The 24,889-nt window shown below is 52.8% G+C and overlaps 1 protein-coding gene, 1 long non-coding RNA gene and 1 other non-coding gene across 7 annotated transcripts in view; 1 reads left to right on the top strand and 2 right to left on the bottom strand.

Moving 5' to 3' along the window:
* Positions 1-296: 296 nt before the first annotated feature.
* On the bottom strand, positions 297-15,869 carry LOC110555769 (uncharacterized). 4 transcript variants are annotated; one of them, XR_009586948.1, is made up of 9 exons: positions 15,060-15,869; positions 14,297-14,733; positions 13,530-13,640; positions 12,081-13,038; positions 11,027-11,202; positions 10,562-10,911; positions 6,530-10,163; positions 2,328-5,378; positions 297-777 (listed from the first exon to the last, which is right to left on the bottom strand). It is a non-coding gene; the product is annotated as an uncharacterized LOC110555769 (long non-coding RNA). The 4 variants fall into 4 exon arrangements; XR_009586949.1 differs by lacking the exon at positions 15,060-15,869 and having other exon boundaries at positions 6,530-7,800; positions 8,089-10,163; positions 14,297-14,425; XR_009586951.1 differs by lacking the exons at positions 13,530-13,640; positions 14,297-14,733; positions 15,060-15,869 and adding an exon at positions 13,157-13,517.
* Positions 11,043-24,889, top strand: part of Pde4a (phosphodiesterase 4A) — a 47,677-nt gene continuing 33,830 nt past the window's right edge. The window contains exon 1 of one of the 2 annotated variants that reach the window (XM_021649195.2): positions 11,043-11,181. In XM_021649195.2, the coding sequence (XP_021504870.2) occupies positions 11,111-11,181 (71 nt within the window). In that variant the 5' untranslated portion in view covers positions 11,043-11,110. Of the gene's footprint in view, positions 11,182-13,987; positions 14,491-24,889 lie in introns of those variants that run through there. The other variant, XM_021649193.2, reaches the window with a different exon arrangement.
* LOC132651169 (U6 spliceosomal RNA) lies at positions 20,029-20,135 on the bottom strand. The gene has a single exon (XR_009589011.1). It is a non-coding gene; the product is annotated as a U6 spliceosomal RNA (small nuclear RNA).

The raw sequence follows: 24,889 nt of genomic DNA on the forward strand, positions 1-24,889 counted from the left end.
AGAGATCTGCCTGCCTCTGCCTCCAGAGATTAAATGCTGGGATAAAAGGTGTTCGCCACCACCACCACTAAAAAAATTTTTTTAAATTACATTTTAGAGGCTGAGGAGATAGCTTAGTGGTTAAGCACTGGCTACTGTTACAGGGGACCTGGGTTCAATTCCCAGCACCTGCATGGCACCTCACAACTGTCTGTTACTCCAGCTGCAGATTTGACACCCTCACACAGACACATGTGCAAACAAAATACCAATACACATGAAATAAAAATAAATAAGTCGGTTTTTAAAAATTACATTTTATCAATGTGTTTGTGCACATATGAAAGTCAGGACAACTTGACAGTGTCATTTTTCTTCTCCCATGTGGGTCCCATGGATCAAATTCAGGTCTTCAGGCTTGATGGCAAGTGCTTTTATCAAATGTGCCATCTCCTTGGCCCTTGTCCTTTAAATGTGTGTGTGTGTGTGTGTGCTCGCACGTGTGCACACATGTACACATGTGAAGGTTATGAAATAATTTGCTGGAGTTAGTTCTCTTTAACCCTGTGGGCTCTAGGATCAAACTGACCATCCAGCTTTGGTGGCAGGCATCTTTATAGCTGGGCCATTGCATCAGCTCCAGTCCTTTTTTTTTTTTTTTTTTTTTTTTTTTTTGCCTGCATGTATGTCTATGTGCGAGTGTCAGATCTTGGAGTTACAGACAGTTGTAAGCTGCCATGTGGGTGCTGGGATTTGAACCCAGGTCCTCTGGGAGAGCAGTCAGTTCAGCTCCAGTACCTTAAAAAAAAATTACAGTCATTGGTTGCGCGTGGTGGCACCATTCCTTTAATCTCAACACTCTGGAGGCAGAGGCAGATGGATCTCTGAATTCAAGCCAGCCTGGTCTACCTAATGCTCAGGACAGCAGGAGCTATGTAAAGAGACCTTGTCTCAAAACAAGTAAATAAATACTATTTTACTTTATGGGGTAGAGAGCTAAAGTGCGCAGGTTGAAGTCAGAAAACAACTTCCGGGAGTCAGTTTTCTTCTTCCACAGGGGTGAGCCTAGGGAGTAAACTCAGGCTTCAGTCTTAATGGAGCGTAGCCTAAGGCTAGAACCCTTGACTTAACCTTGCGCTGGGGTAGAAAAACTATTGCAGTCCAAAGGTTGGTTAAGTGGCCCGGTACCGCAGCGCACCAGAAGTGGATGGTGATTGACCAGGTCTGGGGCCTTCATACTCCACTGAAGCGCCCTCAGGCTGGAAGCTCAGCCTCTGCGGCCCTCTGTAATCATCCAGAGTCCCTCACCTGAAAGTGTCCCCTTTTTCCGCCTCTGGGTGTCGCTGATGTGTAAGCAGCGATAGCGTTGGCAGCCCTGCGCCCAGGGGGACCCCGGAGGCACCGGAGGAGGCTCGCCATTTGGGGCTGCGCACAGCTGTTTCGGCTCACCTGAGTCCCTGAATTTCGTCTGAGGCTTGAGGGAGTCCATTTTATTCTGAGCTCGAGGCACCCGGGCGTACATCCCTCCCAATGCTTTGATACAGGATTTAGAAACCCACACTGCATCCTGGGGTCAGGATTGTCTTAGATTAAGGGATGCTCCTGGCAGTGGGGTCAGGCCGAAGGAGAGCAACGGTATCCCTTTGGTTTGGGGAGGGTTCCTCTTCTCGGCTTTTCGGGAGCTGTTGGAGAGGGACCTCTCTGGGGCGAATAAAGGTCTGCAGATCGGGGGCTGCCTCCCTGTCCATGGAGGGGAAGGGTTGATAGGCATAAAAACTCCTTCCCGCTGGGGCCCCTCCCCCTCCCGTTCATTCAAACTCACGAGTGGGCGGGCGGAGCCGGGGAGTCCCCTCTCTCTTCCCCTCCTCCACCTTGGCAAATACACCACAGCAGCGGCGGTCTATCCCAGCCCGGGCACGCGCATGACGGACATACAGCAGGAGGGTCTCCCGCACACCCACACACCCATACACTCCAGCAAACAAAGGGTCTGGACACCTGTCCGCTGCCACTGCCCTGTCCCCAGACCACAAAGGGCGGGGCTCCTCTCTCCAGCCCCTTTCCCCAGCAAGGTAAGTTTTGGGGTTGCCAGCTGTCTTGGGAAGAGGGGGAAACCCGACTCCCGGGAGGAAGGGCTTCAAGATCATGGGGTTCCCCTAGCTCTCCGTGAAGGCAGTGATTCCCTCCACTCTTTCCTTGGTACGTTCTTAGAGCGTCTCCACCACACCGCTGTAGTGTGTGTGTGTTTCCGACTAGGCTCCTGACAGTGGAGCTGCAGGGAGCTGAGACCCGGGCTCGGGAACCTCCCGCATCCCGGCATCATCACCAAGCGTATGCTAATCGCTTACCAGGTGTGTCCAGCCCGCGGGGACTGGGAAAGACACCAGCCCCAAGTTACTCAGAGCCGGTTCCCTATCTCACATTCCTGGTGGACCACCTTCCCTCAGAGCAGACTCCTGTGGTGTATCTTGTTTCTGTGGAATGTGGGTAGGGAGAATTGGACTGCTTTGGGGCTGGGCCAAAGCTGGAGGTGGGAATCCTTGCTGCAGACACCACTTAGCTGCAGTGAGATCTCAGAGATCCCAGCCGTTCCTCGCGCATTCCTGCGCCTCTGCTTCTTCAGCTACCAATGGGAGGCAGGCTGAGACCAAGGCCGGCCAGGAGCCGAATATGCCTTTGCTCCAAAATTCATTTCCTTGTGTATTTCATTCCCATTCCCTAGCCACCTACTGTAAACAGCCACATTGGCCAGACCACAGTGGCAGCAAAGGAGAGACATTCACAGGTCCCTGTACCTGGTTGGCCAGGGAGCAAGATCATACAGAAGCAAGTCTGAATATAAACTAGACCATCACAATGAAAGTGATGGCCAGGCATGAAGGTGTTGAATGCCTGCCATCCCAGCACTTGGGAGGTAGAGGCAAGGAGGAGGATCAGGAGTTCCTGGCTGACAGTGGCTACAAGGGTTCGAGGCCAGTCTAAGCTTCAGGAGATCTTGTCTCAAAAAAAACAAACATCTCTCCTAGGTAACTGTCACCTTTTAATCCCAGCACTCTGGAAGCAGAGGCAGACCCTGTGTTGTGAGTTCCAGGACAGCCAGGGACACCACACCCACACTTTTAATCCCAGCGCTCAGGAGGCAGAGGCAGAGTGTGTTGTGAATTGGATCTCTGTGAGTTCGAGGCCAGCCTGGTCTACGAAGGAGTTCTGGGACAGTCAAGGCTACACAGAGAAACCCTGTCTCGGGGTGGGGGGGAAAGCCTGATTAAGGGAAAAGAAATTAAAATTCAGACTAGATTCAGATAATTGGGCATCAGGAAAGAGGGTTCTCATGAGCCAATTAATTACTCCTCCCCCTCATATATATATATAATTAAGAGTTGATTTGTTATTCTCCTGAAAATAAGGAAGGGGCTGATAAGATGAGTCAGGGAGGGAGGTGCTTGCCACAGAGGCTGAAGACCCAGGACCCACATGGTGGGAGAGAGAACTGATTCTTCTCTTTGTGTTCCACGTCTTCACGTTGCTATGCATGGCTCCCCTGCCCTTCCAGAGTTTCTGAGTAACAGAGCCTTGGCTGGCCTGGAATGCACTCTGTTGACCAGGCCAGCCTTAAATTCGGAGAGATTCATTCTCCTGCCTCTGCCTCCTGAGTGCTGGGATAAAAGGTGTCTGCCATCATATCCAGCTAAATGTAATTTTTCAAGTGAAGAAACAAAGTACAAAAAAAAAAAAAAAGTAGGAAGGAGACAGGCATAGTGTTGTGTGCTTAATCCCAGTACTCAGGCCATTGCAAGAGAAGGACTGGAATTCCTGGCCAGTCTGGGCCCTGCAGTAAGACTGCCTCTTAAACATACAGACAAACGAATAACAAAGACCAAAGGGATGGTTATGGTCCATTGAGAAAGGGGTCCTGCAGAGGTCCAACTGAGCACAGGGCCTGATGGACTCAGGAGATGGAGCTTTGGTCCCAGGCCAGAGAGGGCTACATAGTGAGATCTGTGTGTGTGTGAGCCAATGAATTTCATTATAGTTGCTTCAAGGCTCATGGGCACCCTACTGGCAGCGACACCTCTGAAGAAACATCTTTCCCTCCCCCAGCAAACATTAACTGCCTGTAGATCCGAGGAAGGAGGGATGCACAGGAGCACCACCTTTTTTGAGACAAGGTGTCACTATGTAGCCCAGGATGGCTCTGACCTTATGACCCTCTTGCCTCTGTCTCCCTATTTCTGGAACTACTGGAGAGCAGTGCCACACTGGCCTCCAAATTTACATTGTACTATTTCGTACTATATTTTCATGTTGTGTGTGTGTGTGTTGACACACTCACACAGGTGCCACAGCAAACGTATAGAGGTCTGAGGACAACTTAAGGAAGGAAGTCATTCTCTCCTTCCACCATGCTGGTTCACAGGGCTGAGCGCACGTCATCAGAGTTGGCAGCAAGCACCTCTACATGCTAAGCCATCTTGCCAACGGCAAACTTGCATCTTTAACCACTGGGAAATACTGCTTTCTGCTGCATCTAGGCACATGGTTCCCAAACAAGCAGAGGCCAGGCCACCCATCCAGCCACCCATCCACACCCCACAGAAGGAACAGACACTCAGAGCCCAGAGCAGCCAGCGGTGCTATCTGTATGCCTCCCCACCCAGGCTGCTGTCCAGAGAAGGAAGGCCTAGAAATCCCCACCCCTCCCTTGTCTGAGTTTTTCTCCAGGCTTATGCTTTACATTTGAGTGGACAGAGCTAGATATGGTAGCTCACACCTTTAGTCCCAATGCTCAGGAGTCAGAAAAAGGCAGATCCAGATTTGACTTGGAGGTCAGTCTGGTTGATACATGAATTCTGGACCTGCCAGGGCTACAAAAAAACAAAAACAAAAACAAACAAACAAAAAAAGAAAACAGGTAACTGTGTGCTGTGTGGATAGCAGTCTCTGCCCCTCTCTACTCCTTTCTTCATTTTATTCCCTAAGGGTTTGTCTTTTTGTTTGTTTTTGAGGCAGGGTCTTATACCGTTGGGATTATGGCCATGTGCCACCATGCCCAGTTTTGTATGGTCCTGAGGATGGGCCCCGGGGCTTTGCGCATGAGAGGCAAACACTCTACCAAATGACACATGTCCCCGGGCTCATCAATTCTCACTGTGTACCATGGCTGCTACAAGCACTTGAAATACAGACGGGATGACAGCCCAGTAATTACAGAGGGTTTACATGACCTGGGGAAATGCCCGTGCAGACAAAGCCCATGCTCCAGATGACCAAGTATTGCAAGGGCTAGGGTGGGGCTCACAGTAGAGCCCTGCTTAGAATCCCCTAGTGAGGGGCTGGGGCGGGCTCCGTGGGATAGCCCCTACCAAGTATGTGGAAGACCTTTGGCTTCATCTCCAGCGCTGAAAGATAAATCAAGAAAAAAAGACAGTGATTAAAAGGGTAATTAACAGCTGAGAGGAGGTGGCGCACACCTTTGATCTGCTTGGGAGGCAGAGGCAGGCGGATTTCTGTGTTTGAGACCATCCTGACCTACAGAGCAAGTTCCAGGGCATCCAGGGCTACCCAGAGAAACCCTGTCTTGAAAAAACAAAATAAGCTGGGTGTGGGGGTGCATGCCTGTAATCCCAGCACTCAGGAAGGCAGAGGCAGGCGGATCTCTGTGAGTTTGAGGTCAGCCTGGTCTACAGAGAGACTCCAGGAGAGCCAAGGCTACACAGAGAAACCCTGTCTCAAACAACAATAACAACCAAAAAACAAAAACACACAAAAAACTAAATAAATAGGTAATTCATAAGCCACATAACATATTGAAAGTCTAAAGCAGGGCAGGCTAAATGGGCTAACAGGTAAAGCTGCTTGTCACACAAATGAGAAAATTTGAGTTTGATCCTGGTATTCTGTGGTGGAAGCAGAAAACTGACTCCTGAAAGTTGCTCTGTGGCCTCTACATGCAGTGGCACATGTATGCACCCTCACTCTTACAGTTCACACACACACACACACACACACACACACACACACACACACACGAACTAAAATTTGAAAGGCAGTTTAAAATTTAAAAGTTAACTAATACCAACAGGGAAAAGGATTCAGGATTAGAGAGAGCACAGAATGTCTTGAGAGACTTTCTAGGTAGGAAGAAGAGCATATGCAAAAGTCCCGAGGTCTGAATACTTCCTAAGTGTGAGGAATGGCAAAGAGACCAACAGAGCCAGCCTCTCTGTATGGTCTCTCACATACAGCTATAGCTCTGTGAAGCAACAATTGCTATTTTTGTTGCTTTTTTTTCTTCTTCTTCAATTTAGGTTCTCACTATACAGTTCTTGCTGTCCTGAAACTGTATAAACCAGGCTGGCCTCAAACTCTCAGAGCTCCATCTGCCTCTGCCCCCAAGTGCTGGGATTAAAGGCCTGTGCCACTAAGCCTGGCTCTAACAAACATGTTGGTGGCCAGCATTCTCTGAGTGCTGACCATGTGTTCAGAGTATGTCTTGTTTTGTCTTCTTTTATCCTCATATCAACCTCAGCATACATGAACTAAACAGTACCTTTGTGTTACAGATGAGAAAGCTGAAGCCCAGAGAGGCTGGATGATTTATCCAGGGTCACCAGGAAGTGGAAGAGGGAGGATTTGACTGCAGCCATGCTGGTATGATTACAGAATCTAGGTGTATATTACCAGCTCTGTTCTCTATGGGACTGAGCATATGTAGCTGTGTGCATAGAAAGAGAAGGTGCTTTTCTTCCTCCTTCCTCTCTTCCTTCCTTCCAGAACCTGCAAAACAGAAACCTATCCTATCAGACTCTCCTGCAACTACACTCCTTCCTTCCAGAGACTTCAAAACCCAAAGTCTATTATCAGACTCTCTTGCAGCTACATTAACTCCCTTCTCCCTCCCTCTTTCATCCCTTCCAGAGCCTTTGAAGGTCAAAACTAGGTTGACAGAGAGATGGCTCAGTGGTTACGAACACTTGATGCTCTTGGAGAAGACTCAGGTTCAGTTACCAGCAGCTCACAGCCATCTGTAACTACCTATAACTCCAGAGCATTTGACCCTGGTACATAGAGGAAAAACACCCATGCACATAAAATATTAATAATAAATATCATTCCCATATGCACGAACATGTGAATGTACCTCCCCCACAGATTCACACACATGAACACTGAAATGACAAATAAGACACCAGAGCCGGAGGTAGTGGTACAAGCCTGTAATCCTGTCACTCGGTGGATCTCTGTGAGTTCAAAGCCACTCTGGTCCACACAGTGAGCTCCAGGATGGTCATAGCTACATAGCAAGACTCTGTCTCAATGTCCAACAAAAACAAAACAAAACAACAAAACTTATGCTACCAGATTCTCTTAAAGCTATATCCTTCCTTCCGTCCAGAGCCTTCAAAACCCAAAACTGTGCTACCAGAGTCTCTAGCAGTTAAATTCTATTCTCACCCTCTTCCTGCTTTTAGCATCCTTTGAGTCTGTGGGAGCATAAAGAGTGGGTACCATCGCCTCCTACAGTCAGAAGGTAGTCACAATAAGCTCTTCTGACTTACATCACATTAAGATCTCAGTCATTTCCATAAGACAAAAGAAGCTAGAAGGAGTTAGTTTTGGTGTTCTGTAACATAGAGGGAGAATGCCGGTATACATCCGTGTCCGACTGGGCACATGGGTACATGATTGTGGTCTTACATACTTGGGAAACCAAGGCAGAAGAACTTCTTGACCCTAGGAGTTGGCAGCCAACTGTACAGCACAGGATGATGAAATCTCAAACCATGGGAGGATTTGGGCTGGGGGGTGGGGTCGTCACATCTGTAATCCCAACATTTTGCAGGCTGAGGCAGGAAGGCTTTGAGGCCAGCCTGGGCTGCACCCCAAGATTCATTCTCCTCTCATACCGCATCACACACCATATACGAAAGCAGGGAGGATCATGAAGCTCAATAGCAGCATGCTTGTCCAGCATGCAGGTCTGGCATGCAGGTAGAGATCCCGGCTTTGATGCTTAGCACCGCGGTCCCCCCCCCCCACCGCACCCCAAGTCCTAATCATTTCTGATAGCTGGAAATGATCCACAGGAGTCCCAGAACACAGAAATACCTTAGCTGGATATGGTGGCTCACAGCTGTAACAGCACAGAAAAACAGGCACACTGGTGGAACGCGCCTTTAACCCCAGCGCCTGGGAGGCAGAGGCAGAGGCCGGCAGCTTTATGAGTTGGAGGGCAGCCTGGTCAAGGCCGGCTAGGGCTACACAGACAAACCCTGTCTCAAAACAAAACAAAAAACTGGAGGCAAGAGGATCAGGAGTTCAAAGCCAGCCTGGGCTATGTGGAACCCGGCCTGGGGTGGGGGAAAAGATGAAATGCTCTTGCCTTCCTGCAGCTGATATTCTATTTTCTTTTTTTCTTTTGTTTTGTTTTTTTGAGACAGGGTTTCTTTGAAGCCCTGGCGGTCCTGGAACTTGCTTTGTTGACCAGGCTGGCCTTGAACTCAGAGATCCATCTGCCTCTGCCTACCAAGTCCTGGGATTACAGGCGTGCACTACCACAGCTGGTTCTGATAATCTGTTTTTCGTCTTGGTGTTCATGTGTTTGCACCTGTGTGTGGATGGCACTCACATGTGGGTGAACATGGAAGTCGGAGGTCAACAATAGGTGTCTTCCTCTATTGCTTTCCACCGTTTAATTGCACCTCTAAGACAGGGTTTCTCTGTGTTGCCCTGACTGTCCCAGGACTCACTATGTAGATCAGGCTGGCCTCCAACTCACAAAGATTCCTTTGCCGCTGCCTCCTGAGTGCTGGGATTAAAGGCGCACACCACAACACCTGATCTATTTTTTGAGGCAGGGTCCCTCACTGAGCTTGAAGATCATACTTTCTCTAGACTGGCTTGCCACTGGGCCTGAGGATCCTCACATCCACCTCCCATCCCAGGTTGGAGGATTTCAGGTGCACCCCTCCACTCAGCTTTTATGCGGGTGCTGGAGATCTGAACTCAGGTCCTCATGCTTGCACACCAAGCACTTTTCTCTCAGCCCAGGCTGCAGCTGGTATTCCCGTGTAGGCATGTAGAAGGTCGTAAGTAAGGTAGCAACAACATAGCAGCACTGCGGCCATCACTGCTGCGGAAAGAATAACGCGGTCTGCAGGAGAGCAGGAGTTCCAAATTTGCTTTGAGAGCCCTGGAAGGTGAGGGGCGCTAGGTGGAGGGTGGTATATACGAAGCAGAAGCCTCCCTGGTGAGTGCCTCGGAGGCAGAGGCAAATGTTTCTCCGTGAGTTGAAGGGCAGCCTGATCTACATAGTGAGACCTTGGAGATGTGACTCAGTGGATAGAACGCTTGCACTGCACACTTCGAAGGAAGCCCTAAACTGGATCCACTAACGGGGCTTAGTGTTGCAAGCCTGTAATCCCAGCGCTGAAGTGGAGGAAAAGGGATGAGATGTTCAAGGTCATAGGCGGGAAGTCTGAATGAGGCTAGCCCGAGCTACAGGAAAGGAGCCTCTCCGAGCCTCAAAGACCCGTGGTCACACAACCCACATCTTCGGTGCTAGGTTGCGAAGGTAAAGTGAGCCAGTCTCTCCCTCCCCCGTCACCGCAAGCTGCGACTGTGTCCCTGTCTGTCTGTTTCTATTTCCACCAGTCCTTGTCTGTCTCCGCGCCTCTGCCTTGTGCGTCCCCCATCTGTGCCCAGAAGCCGCCGTCTCTCTCGGCGCCGGCCCCCGCACACCGCAGCTATTTCGGGGGTTTGGGGTGTAGCAGAATGCCCGACAGCTCGCAGGAGCGCTTCCTCCGGCCCCCGGCTCGGACCACGCGCAGCACGCGGCCGGCTCCTCCGTGGGATTCCCGGACGGGGAAGTCCCAGCGTGCGGCCGCAAGGAACTCGCAGAGGGGCCACTGCGCCCCCAGAGGCCTGCCGCCGCACCTACACCCGCCCGAGCGCGCGTGCGTCACCTGTCGCCATGGTAACGGGAGGGCATCATCCCTCGCCAGCTTTGCGTCAGCTGTTTGCTGACGTCTGCCGAGATGAGCGAGTGATAGGCAAGGGGGCTGGGAAGGTTCCAGACCCAGTCTGCATGGGGAGCCCGCGAGTTCTAACGGAAGGTGCCTCTGGTCCTCTGCACAGGCAGGTGACCCTTGACCCGGGCTCTGGGACAGGCGAAGGAAGGGTGGCTGAAGGAAGAAGAGGCACAGGGTGAACTAGACCAGGCCCCGGTGGCGGAGTCGGGGGCGGGGCGTACAGAGGGAACGGACCTGGGGTTGGGCGGAGCTTAGACAAGAGTTTGTTGTAAGGATAGTTCTCTAGCCACTGTAGCTGTTTCTGGAGCGTAGGCACTGATGCCTCAGTGTAGCCCTTTGATTGCATTTTCCCCCACTGCTTTCCACACTGACAAACTCTCAGCCCTAAGGTAGTGGGGGCAGGGACTCCTTCTTGTGGCTTCGCAAGTAGGGAGACAGTTTTGGCCAAAGGCGGAGGACTGTCGGCCTGGGTGAGCTCTTTTGGGTCTCAGAGGTATGGGAAACTAAGGCAACAGGGGGAAACCCTTAGAAAACACGAGTGGATCACTTACAGCGGATGATACTGGGTGCAGAGACAGAGGCCTTTAATCCCAGCGCTTGGGGGGCATAGACAGGTGATGATTTCAAGGCCAGCTTGTTACACAGCGAAACTGTACAAAAGAAGAAAGGACAAGAGGGTGGGAAAAGATGATAAAACAGGGGCACAGTCTGTAATGATAACATGTGGTAAGCTGAGGCAGGAGGACGGAGAACTCAAGGCCAGCCTAGGTTACAGAATAAACTCCCATTCTGAACGACTGTGGCTTAAAGGGACTCGTTCACTCCTCCATGGAAGGCTCAGAAATGAGGGTCCTGAATGTGCCCATTAGCTGCTCTGCTTGGTAGCTATGTAGTCGTGTTCCTGGGGGTGAGGTGACAGTTAGAACCCCAAGACAAGCCCCAATTCCCCCCATGTCCCTCCACAGAGGCCCAGGGAGACCCCCTAGTCCTGTAGTGCCAACATGCTAGGCGCGGACCTGCGCCACCCTCGCCACCATCTCTCGTCAGGTCCTGGTCCGGGCTGGGCTTAGCCTGAGCCCTTGGATCCTGGACTCCCTGCCATGCCAAGGTCCACCAAGCAACGGCTGCGGATCTCGTCTCGAGTAACTATCATCAGATCAGACGACAACAGGTAGGCAGGAGGGGGCTCCATCTGGGGGGTAAGCATGGAGAAACTGAGTCACCCAGGAGCTAACCTGAGCTCCTAGCGTTTTGTAAACGTGGCTGACACGTCTGAAGCCTGCTGACTCTGGCAGCAGCAGCTCTCCGAAGGCGGAGCCCTGGCAGCCTCGGGGACCTTTTCCTAAGCCGCCTGAGTCAGCAGGGACCTATATAGATGAAAATAGTTTGTAGTGCTCCAGAGCCTCCAGGACGCCCCCTAAATGCACAGAGCTGAGGGCCTGGCCTTTGACCAGTGTGCGGTGCAGCTGCCTCAGTTTCCCCGCTGGCAGCATGCTAGATCCCTCAGTTTTAGCCAGGATGTAAGCATTTTGGAGTAGGTCTAGGGTTTGTATTTCACTGGGAGGGGGGAGCGTGAAAAAAGTCTAAGCCTATATGCACTCCATTTATTTATTTACATTTGTTTGTTTGTTTGCTGTGTGTCTGTGTTTTGGTCCATTCCCTCCTTCCGCCGTGGTGTGTGTTCTGGGGATGTGACTCAAGTGGTTAGGCTTGTCAGCAGTCACCTTTACCTGCTGGGCCGTTCTCACCAGCCCACTAGTGCTTTCTAGCCAGTTCTCATGTGGGTCCTCCCAGGTCTTAGAGCCCCGCCCCCACCTTCTTGGACAGGAGCTCAGTCAGAGAGCCAAAGAGCTGAGCTGGCTCTGACTGCCAGCCCACCCCTGCCCAGACTCTACTCCCCCGGCCTCATCTTTGTAATGGCAATTTCACCTATCCCTAACCCCCATCCATTGCTTTGGAAGGCTCTAGGGTCTCTGCTTAAGGCATGAGGGGAAGAAAAAGCCCCCTCTCCCATACTCCAGCCTCTGTTTGGCTCTAGTCCAGCCCCACCTCGAGGTTCACAGCTCTCACCCAGAGCTGGGGCCAAGGCTGCAGCTCTCAGTATGAAGACGTTGGACAGCTGGGCGTCCTCAACACTTGCAAAATACCGCTTAGATGCTTGTGGGAAGGTTCCTGAGAAAAGTAGGGGGCAGATACAGTTCTGGCTTCGGGGAACACCTGGGGCTGTTGGTGGGGGGCCAGTTCCTCTGCCGCATTCCTTTGCCCACGCTTGGAGTCCCCTCCAGCTAGGGGAAAGTGGTTGAGGAAGTTGGAGACTGGGAAAGGTTTGCTGCCTGTGTGTAATTAAGACCGAGCGTGGGGGTGGGGCAGGACTGCACGGCCTGTCTCCCGCTGGGCGACCAGAAGAGGGGTGGCGCGTGGGGGAGAGGGCACTGCAGGGGACACTGCCGCGGCTGAGCAGCGGTGCAGCCTGGGAGGGAACGAGGCACGAGGGCGCCTCAGCACGCCCACCCTGGCCCAGCAGCAATCCGGGCTCACTCAGCCAGGGCCGGGAGGAGGCACGGGGCCGCTCTCGGATCCCCGCTCGCTCTTTTGCTCGTTTGCTCGGCACGGCGCTGAGGGAGGCGGGAGCGTGAGTCACGGCGACTCCGGATTTAGGTGCCGGAAGGGGGGTTCTGAGGGCGGGAGACGAGGCTCCGCTTGTTTACTCGCCTGAAAACGACAGGGGTGGGGTGCATCCTCCAAGAGTCTCCTATCGCAGCTACTCCTTCCACCTGCCTCAGTTTACCTTTCGAAGAAGAGCTTCAAAGATTCTTTTAACAATTAAAAGAAGAGGGGGCAGGGATTGGGCCGGCGAGGCGCTCAGTGGGTGAAACCGTTTGCCGGCAGCCTTGACTGTTTGAGTTTGATTCCCGGGGGCCACCAGATGTTAGGAGAGAATGGCTTCCGTGGATTCTTCTCCGACCTCTCCAGGGCATCTAAGGGGTATCCGTAAGGGCTTGAGGGTGCAGAGCTGGACTAAATCTTGCTGCAGGAGTTGAGAGATGTAGCGTTTGGATGATGAGGTGGGGGACACTCTTACACACACACACACACACACAAATAATGTAATGATAAAAATTTTAAAAATTAAAAGGTAGCGATACCTATATATCAGGTACAGGGGGATCCAAAAGGACACCCCGAACACTCAAGTGGCCTCCAGGCGGACGACACAGAAACGCCAGCACACGCCCTCGGGGGCCACAGACACCAGAGCAAGGATCGCGTGCACAGCTCGCAACAGCATCCTCCCATCAGTCAGAATAACAGCGCCGGAGCGCGTGGGAAGGTGTGCGCAGTCCCAGGCCACCGGAACAGACCCTAAGGGACGCTCCGCCCTCCCGACGGGCTGCGCCCGTGCGCGCGCACCCTCACACCCCCGACAGCAGCAGCAGGAGCAGCCACCACGTGCGCGCACACACTTCCAGGAGACATCGACAACACAGACAACCCTCGGAAGGGGCCACGTGCACTCACATCCCGCCAGGCGATGGGGGCGCCACACGCCGTCACGGTCCTGCGTGCGCTGCTGCCGGCTTGCCGACGCTGCGCCTGGGTGGCCTGAGGACCACTCCTCGCCGAGGGGGCCTGGGAGAAAGGGTGACTGGGGTTCTAAAGGCGAGGAAACGACAGCCCCTGACTCCGCCCCAGACTTGATGGATGCAGCTGAGTGACACCCCGCCAACCAGTCGGATGTCTCCGTCCCGATGCCATTAACCCTTTAACTCTTCGGTCCCTGTGCGTGCGTGCCTGCTCCAGAGGGCTCTTGGAGATAGGCGCGCGGCGGCGTCCCCTCCCCAGCGGGATTGGGCTGTGCGTGGGTGTGGAGGGCTGCCACCCTCCTCTCCTTGGAGGAGGAGGGGGTGGCGCTGTGACAGTCGCCGGGCGGGCGGGGGGCAGGGAGGGGCGGGCCGGGGCGGGGAGTCGCGGCTGGCGCCGGGTTCCGAGAGCGCAGCGGGCTCCAAGCGCCCGGAGGACACCGGCGCCGCCGCCGCCGCCGTCCGCGCCCTCCGCCCTTGGGCGCCATGGCCCCACTGAGGCCAGGAGATCCCTCGGGTCCCCAAGCGCCACGACCGTGGAGCCTCTGAGCTCGGAAAGGCCGGGGGACGCTTTGCCCCGGGGGTGCCCCGCAAGACAGAGCGGGAGCCATGGAGCCTCCGGCCGCCCCCTCGGAGAGGAGCCTGTCTCTCTCTCTCCCCGGACCCCGGGAGGGCCAGGCCACCCTGAAGCCGCCCCCCCAGCACCTGTGGCGGCAGCCAAGGACCCCGATCCGCATCCAGCAGCGTGGCTACTCGGACAGTGCCGAGCGCTCACCGCACCGGCCCATGGAGCGCGCCGACGCCGTGGACACTGGCGACCGGCCAGGCCTGCGGACCACCCGCATGTCCTGGCCCTCGTCCTTCCATGGCACCGGCACCAGCGGAGGCAGCAGTAGGCGGTGAGACTCCCCCGGCGCGCGGAGCGCACCAGCGCGCGAGGGGCGCCACGCGCGAAGCCGGCCGAAGGGGGCGCTGTGGGGCGGGTGGGAGGATCAGCGTGCCCCGCGTGGGTGTAGAGAGGGGACGCCACTGCAGCAGCTCTTCTGTTTCTGCGGGGTCCAGGGTGAAGTTGGGGCCCGAGGGGATTCACGCTGCTTCAGGGCTCTCGATCAAGCTTGGGCAGTAATGGTCCAGAGCAGCTGCTGGAGAGGGGGTACCACCTGGAGGGACTTCCTGGGGGCTGGGGTCATCGTGGAGTACCCTACGGGGCATTCGGTTAGTGGTGCCTAAAGAACCACGCTGATACTTCCGGTGGGGTAGCACTTGAGGTGCTTCCAAGGGACGGAGGGTTCAGTCAGGGGAGCCGCTGTTAGGGGTCCAGGGATCTTCCGGGGAGCATCGTCCAGGCCGGATTATGACTTGGAACAAGCCCCCACCCCGTCCAGTCAGTTAGGGTTCCCTGGCGCCCCAAGGTGCCCACGGGCCTGTGCCAAGGGCAGATGAGGTCCCATCAAAGAGGAGTCCCCACCTTTCTGAAGTGACAAGTGACGGTGTGCAGAGTAGTGGCGACCCCTGCCGAGGCGGTGTCCGGGAGGGCTGCTTAGCTGCGTGACGGGCTTGGGCTGCCTGGACCCCGGGCGCTGCCTGCCTCTGCCCTGAAGACAGTGATGACAGGGTGGCGTGGTGCTTCTGGGCTGCCGTAACTGTGCCCGCCGACTATGTCCCTGTCTGTGACAGCTGTAACAGCGTGGATGTGTCTGCACTCGGCAGAGTGGCTGTGACATGCTGACAGTGATGGCTGACTCTGGCGGAGTGTCTGGTGCTGGTGACAGAAGAGCTGTGCCCCCGTGGGCATGGTGGCTATCTGCTTCCAGAACAGCAAATGCAGGATGGGTTCCGAGGTCCAGAGCCTGGGGTTTTGGGGCTGTGATGTGTGCCTACTTTCTCTGAGACCTTGTCAGATAATTGTGACCACCCTTGTTTGCTTTTTTTTTTTTTTAAAGAGAAGATGACTTGGCCCAGGCTGCCCTTGAACTTGTGACAGCCCTGCTTTGGCTTCCTGAGTGCTGAGTCAAGAAGGGGGCACCATTCCACGGGGCTCAGTCATGCTGCTACCTGCGTCTAGTGACCGTTCTAACAGTCAGCACTCTGGCTGATAAGCCTTGTACCATCTGTCCTGGGCACCATAACTACAAGTGTCCTCTTGACATAGATAGTCCCAAGTGACTGCAGCCACTGTCAACGGTGCCCCAGGCATGATGACTGTGAGTTCACCAGGCCCCTGGGTGCTTGACCTCTTACAGTCACCCACCCTTTGGAACATTTGTAAGGTGTCACATCTGCCTTCTCATGCCTAGGGTCCCCCCCCACAACAAGGCCCCTTCAGACTATGACTGCAGTCTTTCTGGGACCCCTCCAGTCCCCACAGCTCCCCAAGGACTCCCCTTAACACTCCACCAAGCTGCTGCAGTCCCTACCAGAGAACAAGTGTCAGGCTCCCGAGATTTCTCAGGGGGAACTAGGAGAGGGAAGCTGTAAAAACACAAAGCTCACATCAACAGGAAATGCCAAGCCTGAGACTGGGAGCCTCCGAGATGGCGCCCGGGGGTGGAGCGCAGAACTCAGACCCTGTTCCCGTTCAAGGCCCTCGGGACTTCCTGGCCCCCTGTTGTCTGATCAACAGTGGCTGAGCCGCAATGATTATAATTCACGTGCCCTTTCCTGAACGGCTCACTCACGGGCTTCAGTTCTGGGGCCTTATCTTCACCCCTTTACCTCCCTCCTTGCCAGCAGCCTGTGAGGGAACCCTATTGGATTGGTGAGGAAACTGCCGATCAAAGAGGTCAAAAATCTCTTTCTCTCCCCTCATGCTCAGACATTGAGCTCCTAGTTGAGGTCTCCCTGCAGGAGTGGCCTCCGTGGCCTCCGGTTAGGCACTGCCCCGGAGCAATCAGTTTGAGAGTTCTGAGCTCCCGATGTGTGTGTGAAGGATTCTACCGAGGTTGCTGCCCGAGGTCCCTGGACTTAGAGGAAAACCAAGGAGGCCGCAGTGAAATCGGCCTGGCCTGTAGTGAGAAATCAAAAACAGAAATCTTGGCCCATCCCTGACCCAGCTCCGGTTTCGCTTTCCCTGCGGGAGTTTGTGGCCTGCGGAGGCCGCAGCTGGGACAGTTGACTGACTTGTGGACTGAGAGACCGCTTGGGTGCCAGCGCCCTGCACAGAGAGAGGAAAGGGACCAAGAACAAACGCAGCTCAGCCTCTGCACACGTGGGGGATCCCGGGCACGCTCCACTGTGGGGGCCGGGCAGCTAGCGTGGAGAGGGGTGCAGCCACCCCGCCAGCTGGCTCCCAGAGGGGAGGCACTTTTCCTATTGCAGCGGCCTCTGCACTCGGTCCTCAGAACCTGGGGGGGGGCGGGGCGGGGAGTGGGGTGCGCGAGACAGCGTTCCTGGCGCGGCCTTTGGGGGCTGAGTCACAGCCCCGCTGCGATCTGTCAAAAGACAGTTGGAAGGCAAGGAAGGGCAGAGGCGAGGGGAGAGGTGGGGCACTGAGTTGGCCTCTTACCATTCATTGGACCTTCCCACCTTCTCCCCATCCAGAGGAGCACCTTCTGGTCCCCCAGGGACGTGCATACCCTCGGGCTAGTGTCTCTCGTGGGTGGTGTGTTTCCACTGGGGTCCTCTGCCCTTGTGGTCCCGGCTCAGCTCCCACAGGCCTGTTCCTGCGCTGGGAGCTGAGCTGTCAGAGCGCCCTCTGCTGGACCGTGAGAAACGTGCAGCCTTGGCTCTCATAATATTATTTCATTTTTATTGAATGCCTCAGGGAGCTGGGCGCCAGGCTGGCCGACCGCAGGGTTGGGACAGGGCTGTGTCTCCTCATTCCACGCGCCTTAGGCCACTGCAGCGGGAGCAGCCACTTGGTGGACACTCCCAGAGGAACCTGAAAGAAAAGTTGGTCTAGGAACGGTTCCCAATTCTGTCCTCCCTCTGAGGCCTGGATCTCAGCAAGCCTCCTGACACCAGCCTCTGGGATACAGCTCACAATGTTCTTGACCTTGCAAGGTTATATAGGTTCTCACTACATAACCTTGGCTGTCCTAGAACTCGCTATGTAGATCAAGCCGGCCTCAAACTCTCAGAGACCCACCAGCCTCTGCCCTCGGGAATTCTGAGACTGAAGGACTTCCCCACTACTCCTGTCTTTTTGGTTTGTTTTGCTTTTTGAGACAGCATCTCTCTGTGTAGTCCTGGCCGTCCCGAGGCTGGCTGTGTAGACCAGGCCAGCCTTGAACTTGCAGCTTCTGCCTCCTGAGTGGTGGGTTACAGATGTGCACTCTCATGCCTGATTACTTGAATTTTCAAGTTATGTGTGTCTGTGGTGGGTACATGTGTGTGAAGTGCAGGTGTCTACAGAAGCCAGAGGCTTGGCGCCATCTAGAACTGCAGCTACAGGAGCGAGCTGGGATTCAGTCTCCCATTCTCTGCAAGACCAGTACCAGCTTTCAGCCCCTGAGCCATCTCCATGGACTACTTTAGCGGAGCTGCGTGGCCAAGGTATAAAAACAGAAATAACAGGACTGAAGTGACAGGAAGATCCAGGTCTCCACTCCACAACATTAGAGAGGATTTGAACGGTGTCTTCCTCGTGTGATCTAGGAGCAAGGACTTTTTCTCGGGGCCTTGTTTTTAGTGTATTGCATTTTATACATTATGAGTTTTTATTGCAGTGTGTGTGTGTGTGTGTGTGTGTGTGTGTGTGGTGTATGCGTGTGTGTACAGGTGGAAACAAGTCAATGTGTGCATGTCCCTCTCTACCTTATTTATTATGTGGATGGCTGAGCAAGGTGGCACACTCCTTTGATCCCAGCACTTGGGAAGCAGAGGCAGGTAGATCTCTGTGAGTCTGAGGGCAGCCTAGTCTAACTACATAGTGAGATCACGTCTCAAAAAAATTATTATTATTATATTGTATGTTATTATATCTGATAATTATGGGTGTGAATTTGGGCACAGTACAAACGTAGAGGTTGGAGGGCAGCTGTAGACAGTTGGGTCTTCCTTCCACCAGGAGTTCTGTGGGTGACTAGGTCCCTAAACCTTCATGACAAGCGTTTTCACCCATTGAGGCATCTTGCCAAAGATTTATTTTATTTTATGTGCGTGGGCCTGAGCGAAGGTATCTGTGCCAAGCATGCGTGAGTGCCTTCAAAAATCAGAAGAGGGGGTGGCTGGAGAGGTGGCTCAGTGGTTAACAGCACTGACTGCTCTTCCAAAGGTCCTGAGTTCAATTCTCAGCAACCACATGGTGGCTCATAACCATCTATAATGAGATCTGGTGCCCTCTTCTGTAATGCAGGTGTCCATGAAGACAGAGTACTGTATAAATAATAAACACATTTTTAAAAAACAAACAAAAATAGAAGAGGGTGTCAGCTCCTCTATCAGGAGGAGTTGGGAGATCTCCCAGTGTAAGTGTTAGGGACCAAAGCCAAGTTCTCTGCAAGACCGGTGGGCATCCTCAGCCACCAGGCCCTGTGTCCGGCCCAGCACCTGACTTTTGGGATGGAATCATTCACTGATTTTGCTGCTGCTTGGCAGCTCCTGTGCATGTCTGCACAGAGAGTGTTTTTGCTCCTCCAGCCATGGACTCATCCCCTGCTGTTGCTGGTTTTTGTTTTTGTTTTTTTTTTTTTTTTTTTTTTTTTTGTTGGCGTTTGGTTTTTGAGACACAGTCTTTCTATATAGCCCTGGTTGTCCTGGAATTTATTACGTAGACCAAGCTGGCCTTGAACTCACAGAGATCCTCCTGCTGAGATTAAAGACATGCACTACCATGCCTGGCCTCCATGCTTTTTTTTTTTTTTTTTTTTTTGAGATGGGGGTCTCTTGTAGTTCAAGATAGCCTTGAACTCCCATGATCCTGTCTTCATTTCCTGAGTGCTGAGATTGCAATTGTGTATCACTGTGCCTTCTTCACTTGGTGGTAGAGGTAGATAGAACCCGAGGCGAAGTGCATTCTAGGCCAGCATGCTACCCACTGAGCTACATCCCCAGGCCTTGAGCCTCTCTCTCATCAGAGGCGCTAGAATGAGTAAGAAGAGCCTGGGCTGTGGTCTAATAATGCAGGGCCTGGGCAGCCACGGACTCTTTGGAAGAAGCATTTCCTCAATGACATCAGGCAAAAGAAAAGTCCCTTTAGCTGCAGAGCCACTTAGTCCACTGCATCCACAGACAACAGACCCCTGGACAGCGAGAGCCTCTGAGAGCTGGGAGGGCCAGGAGAATCCCGAGACCCTCAGATACTACCGCTTATACTTTTCTCCAGTTTTGTTTACATTTTCCACTTATATATAGATGAGTTTTGTTTGTATATGCGTCTGTACACCAGAGGAGAGCATCGGACCCCATGGAACTATAGTTATAGATGGTGTGGGCTGCCATGTGGTTGCTGGGAATTAAACTCCGGCCCTCTGGAAGAACAGGCAGTACTTTTTTTTTTCCTTACAGAGCCCTTCACACATTTATGTGTCATCCTTTTACAGGGACCGTGCTAACCTTCTCCGTATCATTCCAATCTTAGTACATGTGCTGTTGAAGTGAGCACCAGCTAAGCCATTTCTTCAGCCCCTGCTGGTGTGTGTTTGTTTTGTTGTTGAGCCAGCGTCTCGCTATGGAGCTCTGTCTGTCCTGGAACTCACTCTGTGGACCAGGCTAGCCCAGAACTCACAGAGATCCCCCTGATTCTGCCTCCTGAGTGCTGGGATTGCACCAGCACTGCCCGGCTACTTCTTGTTTTGTTTTGTTTTGTTTTGTTTTGTTTTTCAAGGCAGGGTTTCTCTGCGCTGCCCCGGCTGACCTGGAACTCACTCTGTAGACCAGGCTGGCCTCAAACTCCGAGCTCCACCTGCCTCTGCCTCCTGAGTAATGGGATTGCTCCAGCACTGCTTGACTACTTCTTGTTTTGTTTTGTTTTTAGTTTTTGGAGACGGTTTCCCTGTGTAGCTCTGGCTGTCCTTCAGCTTGCTCTGTAGACCAGGCTGGCTTCAAACTCACAGAGACCCACCTGTTTCTGCCTCCCAAGTGCTGGGATTAAAGGCGTGCACCACCATCTGGCTCTGCCTGCTTTTTTTTTTTTTTAACAGATTTATTTATTTGTATTTTTAAAAAAGATTTATTTATGATTTTTAGAGCATTCTGCCTGCATGTGCACCTGGGCACCAGAAGAGGGCACTAGATTACACCATAGGTGTTCATGATCCACCATGCGGTTGCTGGGACGTGAGCTCAGGACCCTTGGAAGAACAGCCAGTGTTCTTAGCCTCTGAGCCATCTCTCCGGCTCCTATTTACTTGTATTTCTTATAAGTGTGGTTGTTTTGTTTACATCGTACGTCTATGTGCCGCGTGTGTGCACTGCTCGCAGAGGCCACAAGGGGGTGTGAGAGCCTGTGGAACTGGAGTATAGTTCCCCGCCTGTGAGTGTTAGGGTTGAACCTGGACCCTCTGGAAGAGCCAGAACTGCTAGGCCATCTCTCCAGCTGTTTTTTACCTCTTTTATTGAGCTTCTTTAGATTTATTTTGTATTGCAAGAGGTGCAGGGGTCACCAAGGCAAGCATGTGGAGGTCAGAGGACACGGGACCATGTGTGTCCCAAGGATTGAATTCAGGCCCCCAGGCTTGCAGCAGGTGCCTTTACCTGCTGAACCTGTTGATAAGAAAGAAATGAGGGCTGGAGAGATGGCTTAGAGGTTAAAAACACTGGCTGCCCTTTCAAAGGTCCTGAGTTCAATTCCCAGCAACCACATGGTGGCTCATAACTATCCACAATGAGATCTAGTGCCCTCTTCTTGTATGTAGGCATATGTGCAGACAGAACACTGTATAAATGAGCTCAGCTTCCTCATCTGTAGGGAGTCCTTTCCAGACATGTACCGCCAGGGCTGTCTGGGCTTGGCTGATGAAGGGCTTGCCCAGCATTCGGGAAGCCCTGGTTTCATCCCCTGAAAACACACCTGTCACTCAGCAGGTAGGTGGGGAGGTCAGGAGTTCACAGGAACAGGGGTACTTAGTGAGTTCTAGGCAGCCTGGACTAAATGAGACCCTGTTTCAAAAAAAGAAAAAGAAAAAAAAAATAACCTTGCTCTCTGGAGTTCTCAGGGATCGAGGCTGCAATCGCAAAGCCAGCAGATGACATAGATGGCATGTTGGACAGGAAGCCAGAGGAATCACAGTGAGGGAACACCTGAGCAGGCGATAGTGAGGATGCAGCACAGGTGTGTCTGGCCAGCGAGAAAGGCCAGCGCAAAGGGTCTAGGGCAGCATGAGAAAGGGAATTTTAGAGGCAGCTCCCAGGAGTGGCTTGAAACCTCCGTTTACAGAGGCTTCCTAGGAAGAAACGAAGGCTGAGTGACAGCCACGCCTATAATCCTAGCACTCTCAAGGTTGAGGCTGCAGGAATGATGCAAACTTTACATTTTTACTTTATGTGTGTGGGTATTTTACTTGCATGTATGTCTGTGCGCGGTGTCCATTCCTTATGTCCTACCAAAGGCAAGAGGACATTGGATCTCCTGGAACTGGAATTACAGATGTTTGTGAGCTGCCATGTGGGTGCTGGGATTTGAACCCCAGTCTTTTGGGTGAGCAGGGGATTCAGTACCCCTCTCTGGCCTCTGTGGGCACTGCAAGCACATGGCACATATCCATATGTTTGGCAAAACACTTACACACATAAAACAGAAGTCAAAAGCTTTTTTAAAGAAGAAAAGAAGAAGCTGGCTTCAGTTGGCAGGGTGTGTGCTTGAAAGCATGGTGCTGACTGCCATCCCAGAGGCACGTGATCCGGCAATCCCAGCACTTCTGACGTGGAGGCAGGAGGATCAGAAATTCAATGTCTTAGCTCCCACTGCATGAAACCCTGTCTCAAAACAAACCAAAATTCCAGGGCCTGGAGAGACACTCTTCAGTTAAGAGCACAGTCTTATGGAAGGACACAGGTTCAGCTCCCAGCACCGACAGCACAGGCTCACAACTGCCTGTGACTACCACACAGGGGGTCCGACACTGTCTTCTGGCTTCTGTGGGTACCGGCACTCACATACACATACCCACCCGCCCACACAACACACAGCTTTAAAAATAAAAAAGTGGGGGGGGGGGGGTTTCCAGGCAGGATTTCTCCGTGTAGCCTTGGCTGTCCTAACTCTATAGACCATGCTGCCCTCGAACCCATGGATCAGCCTATCTCTGCTGGGATTAAAAATATGCACCACTACACCTGGCAATGAGATAATTTTTAAAAAATTAAAACAGTTTTACATTTAGAAATCCAGCTCTAGGGTTCTGTAGTAGTCAGGGTTCTCTAGAGTCACGGAACTAATGGATGGAATGAGTCTCTGTGTGTGTGTGTGTGTGTGTGTGTGTGTGTGTTTGAGTGCATATATGTATATACATACATAAAGGGAATTTATAGTGATGATTTACAGTCTGCAGTCCAGCTAATCCAGCAACGGCTGGCTGTGAACTGAAAGTTCAAGAATTCAGTACTTGCTCAGCCCCACGAGGCTGGATGTCTTAGCTGGTCTTCTGTATATTCTGGAGTCCCGAAGAAGCAGGCTCCAGGGGCTGGAGAGATGGCTCAGTGGTTAAGAGCACTGTCTGCTCTTCCAAAGGATCTGGGTTCAATTCCCAGCACCCACATGGCAACTCACAACTGTCTGTAACACAAATTCCAAGGGATCTGACACATTCACATTAGTGCACATAAAATAAAAAATTAAATAAATTATTATGAGCAGGCTCCAGTGCCAGTGAAAGAATAGATGTGCCAGCAAGTCGAGGACAAACAGTCAGAGAGCGAAACCTTTCTCCTTATATAGGCTTCCAGCAGAAGGCGGGGCCCAGGTTAAGGGTGTGCCTCCACACCTCAAGATCTGGATCGCAGGGGTGCCCTCCATTTCTGGTAGTTCATTCCAGGTGTAGGCAAGCTGACAACCAATAATAGCCATCACAGGGTCTGAAGAGATGGCTCAGCACTCAACAGCACTGACTGTTCTCACAGAGAATCCAGGTTCAGTTCCCAGCATCCACACGGCGGCTCACAACTATTCCAGAGGATCTGATGGCCTCTCTGGCCTCTGTGGGCACGGCTCATCAACATACAGGCTAAACTCCTGTAGATATGCAATACAAATAAGTGCCTGTTCCTTCCAGGCTGGGGAACCTGTGACTTGTCCATGTGACTTGTCCTTTCTGGCCTCTGGTTTCTGGATCTCTGAAATGGTCCTTGTAAGAGACTCCCACTACTGGCCCTCTAGCAGAGCGGGTGGCTCATGCTTTAATCCCAGCACTTGGGATGCAGAGGCAGGCAGATCTCGGATTTGGAGGCCAGCTCTACAGAGCGAGTTCCAGGACAGCCAGGGCTACACAAAGAAACCCTGTCTTGAAAAACAAACTAACTAACTAACTAACTAGACAAAAACCCACTAGCAGGGGCATTGTAAACAAGACAATGCAGCTAAAGCTGACTGCACAGGGACTTTAGTCAGTCAGTGGGCAGGAATGCCCTCCTTCCCCTTTGTCCTGCAACTTTCCTGGGTCCTGGGGTTTGGGCCTGGATCTCAGAGGGGTTTGGATAGGAAGTCTCAAACCTGAGGTCTGTCTCCTTGCTTTTCAGGAGACTGTGACCAACACTGTAGGCATTTTAGCTGTCATAAGCAAAGTGTGCTCCTGACACCTTGGTTAAGACAAAGGACAATGCGGTTGCTACAGAGGACAGCCCCCCAGAACAAAGATACTTGCAGCCATTGCTCCATTGCTGCTCAGGGGAACCTGTCCCTTTCTAAGGATTTAAGATCAGCTGAGCGCGCTGGCACACACCCGTAATTTTAGCACTCAGAGGCTGACGATCTCTGTGAGTTCAAGAACAGCCTTGTCTACAAAGTGAGACCAGGACAGCCGAGGCTACACAGAGAAACCCTGACTCTAAACGCAAAACAAAACAAAGTAGTTCAATTTTACCTATTTTTCCGCACTGGGATGAAACTCAGGGCCTCACACCTGCTGGGCAAGTGCTCCGCCCCCGAGTGACATTGCCAGGTCAGGACCACGGGGTGGGAGCCCCAGGTCACGCTGCCACCACTGCGGTACAGCAGATCCCCCCTGCACGGCCTCATGGCTTCCTCGCAGCTCCAACACAACAAACGGGGGTTTTCTCTGACACCAGAAAATCCCCGTTTGCGGGGGAGAAAACGGAGGTTTATTTTCATATCACGTGGAGTCTTGCCTACACGTGGGTATGTGTTCCATGTGCTGGCGGTGCTGGAAGAGTGCGGAAGGGGGCGGCAGATCCCGGTGAACT

Source organism: Meriones unguiculatus, chromosome 1 (assembly GCF_030254825.1).
Source record: "Meriones unguiculatus strain TT.TT164.6M chromosome 1, Bangor_MerUng_6.1, whole genome shotgun sequence".
Lineage (NCBI taxonomy): Eukaryota > Metazoa > Chordata > Mammalia > Rodentia > Muridae > Meriones > Meriones unguiculatus.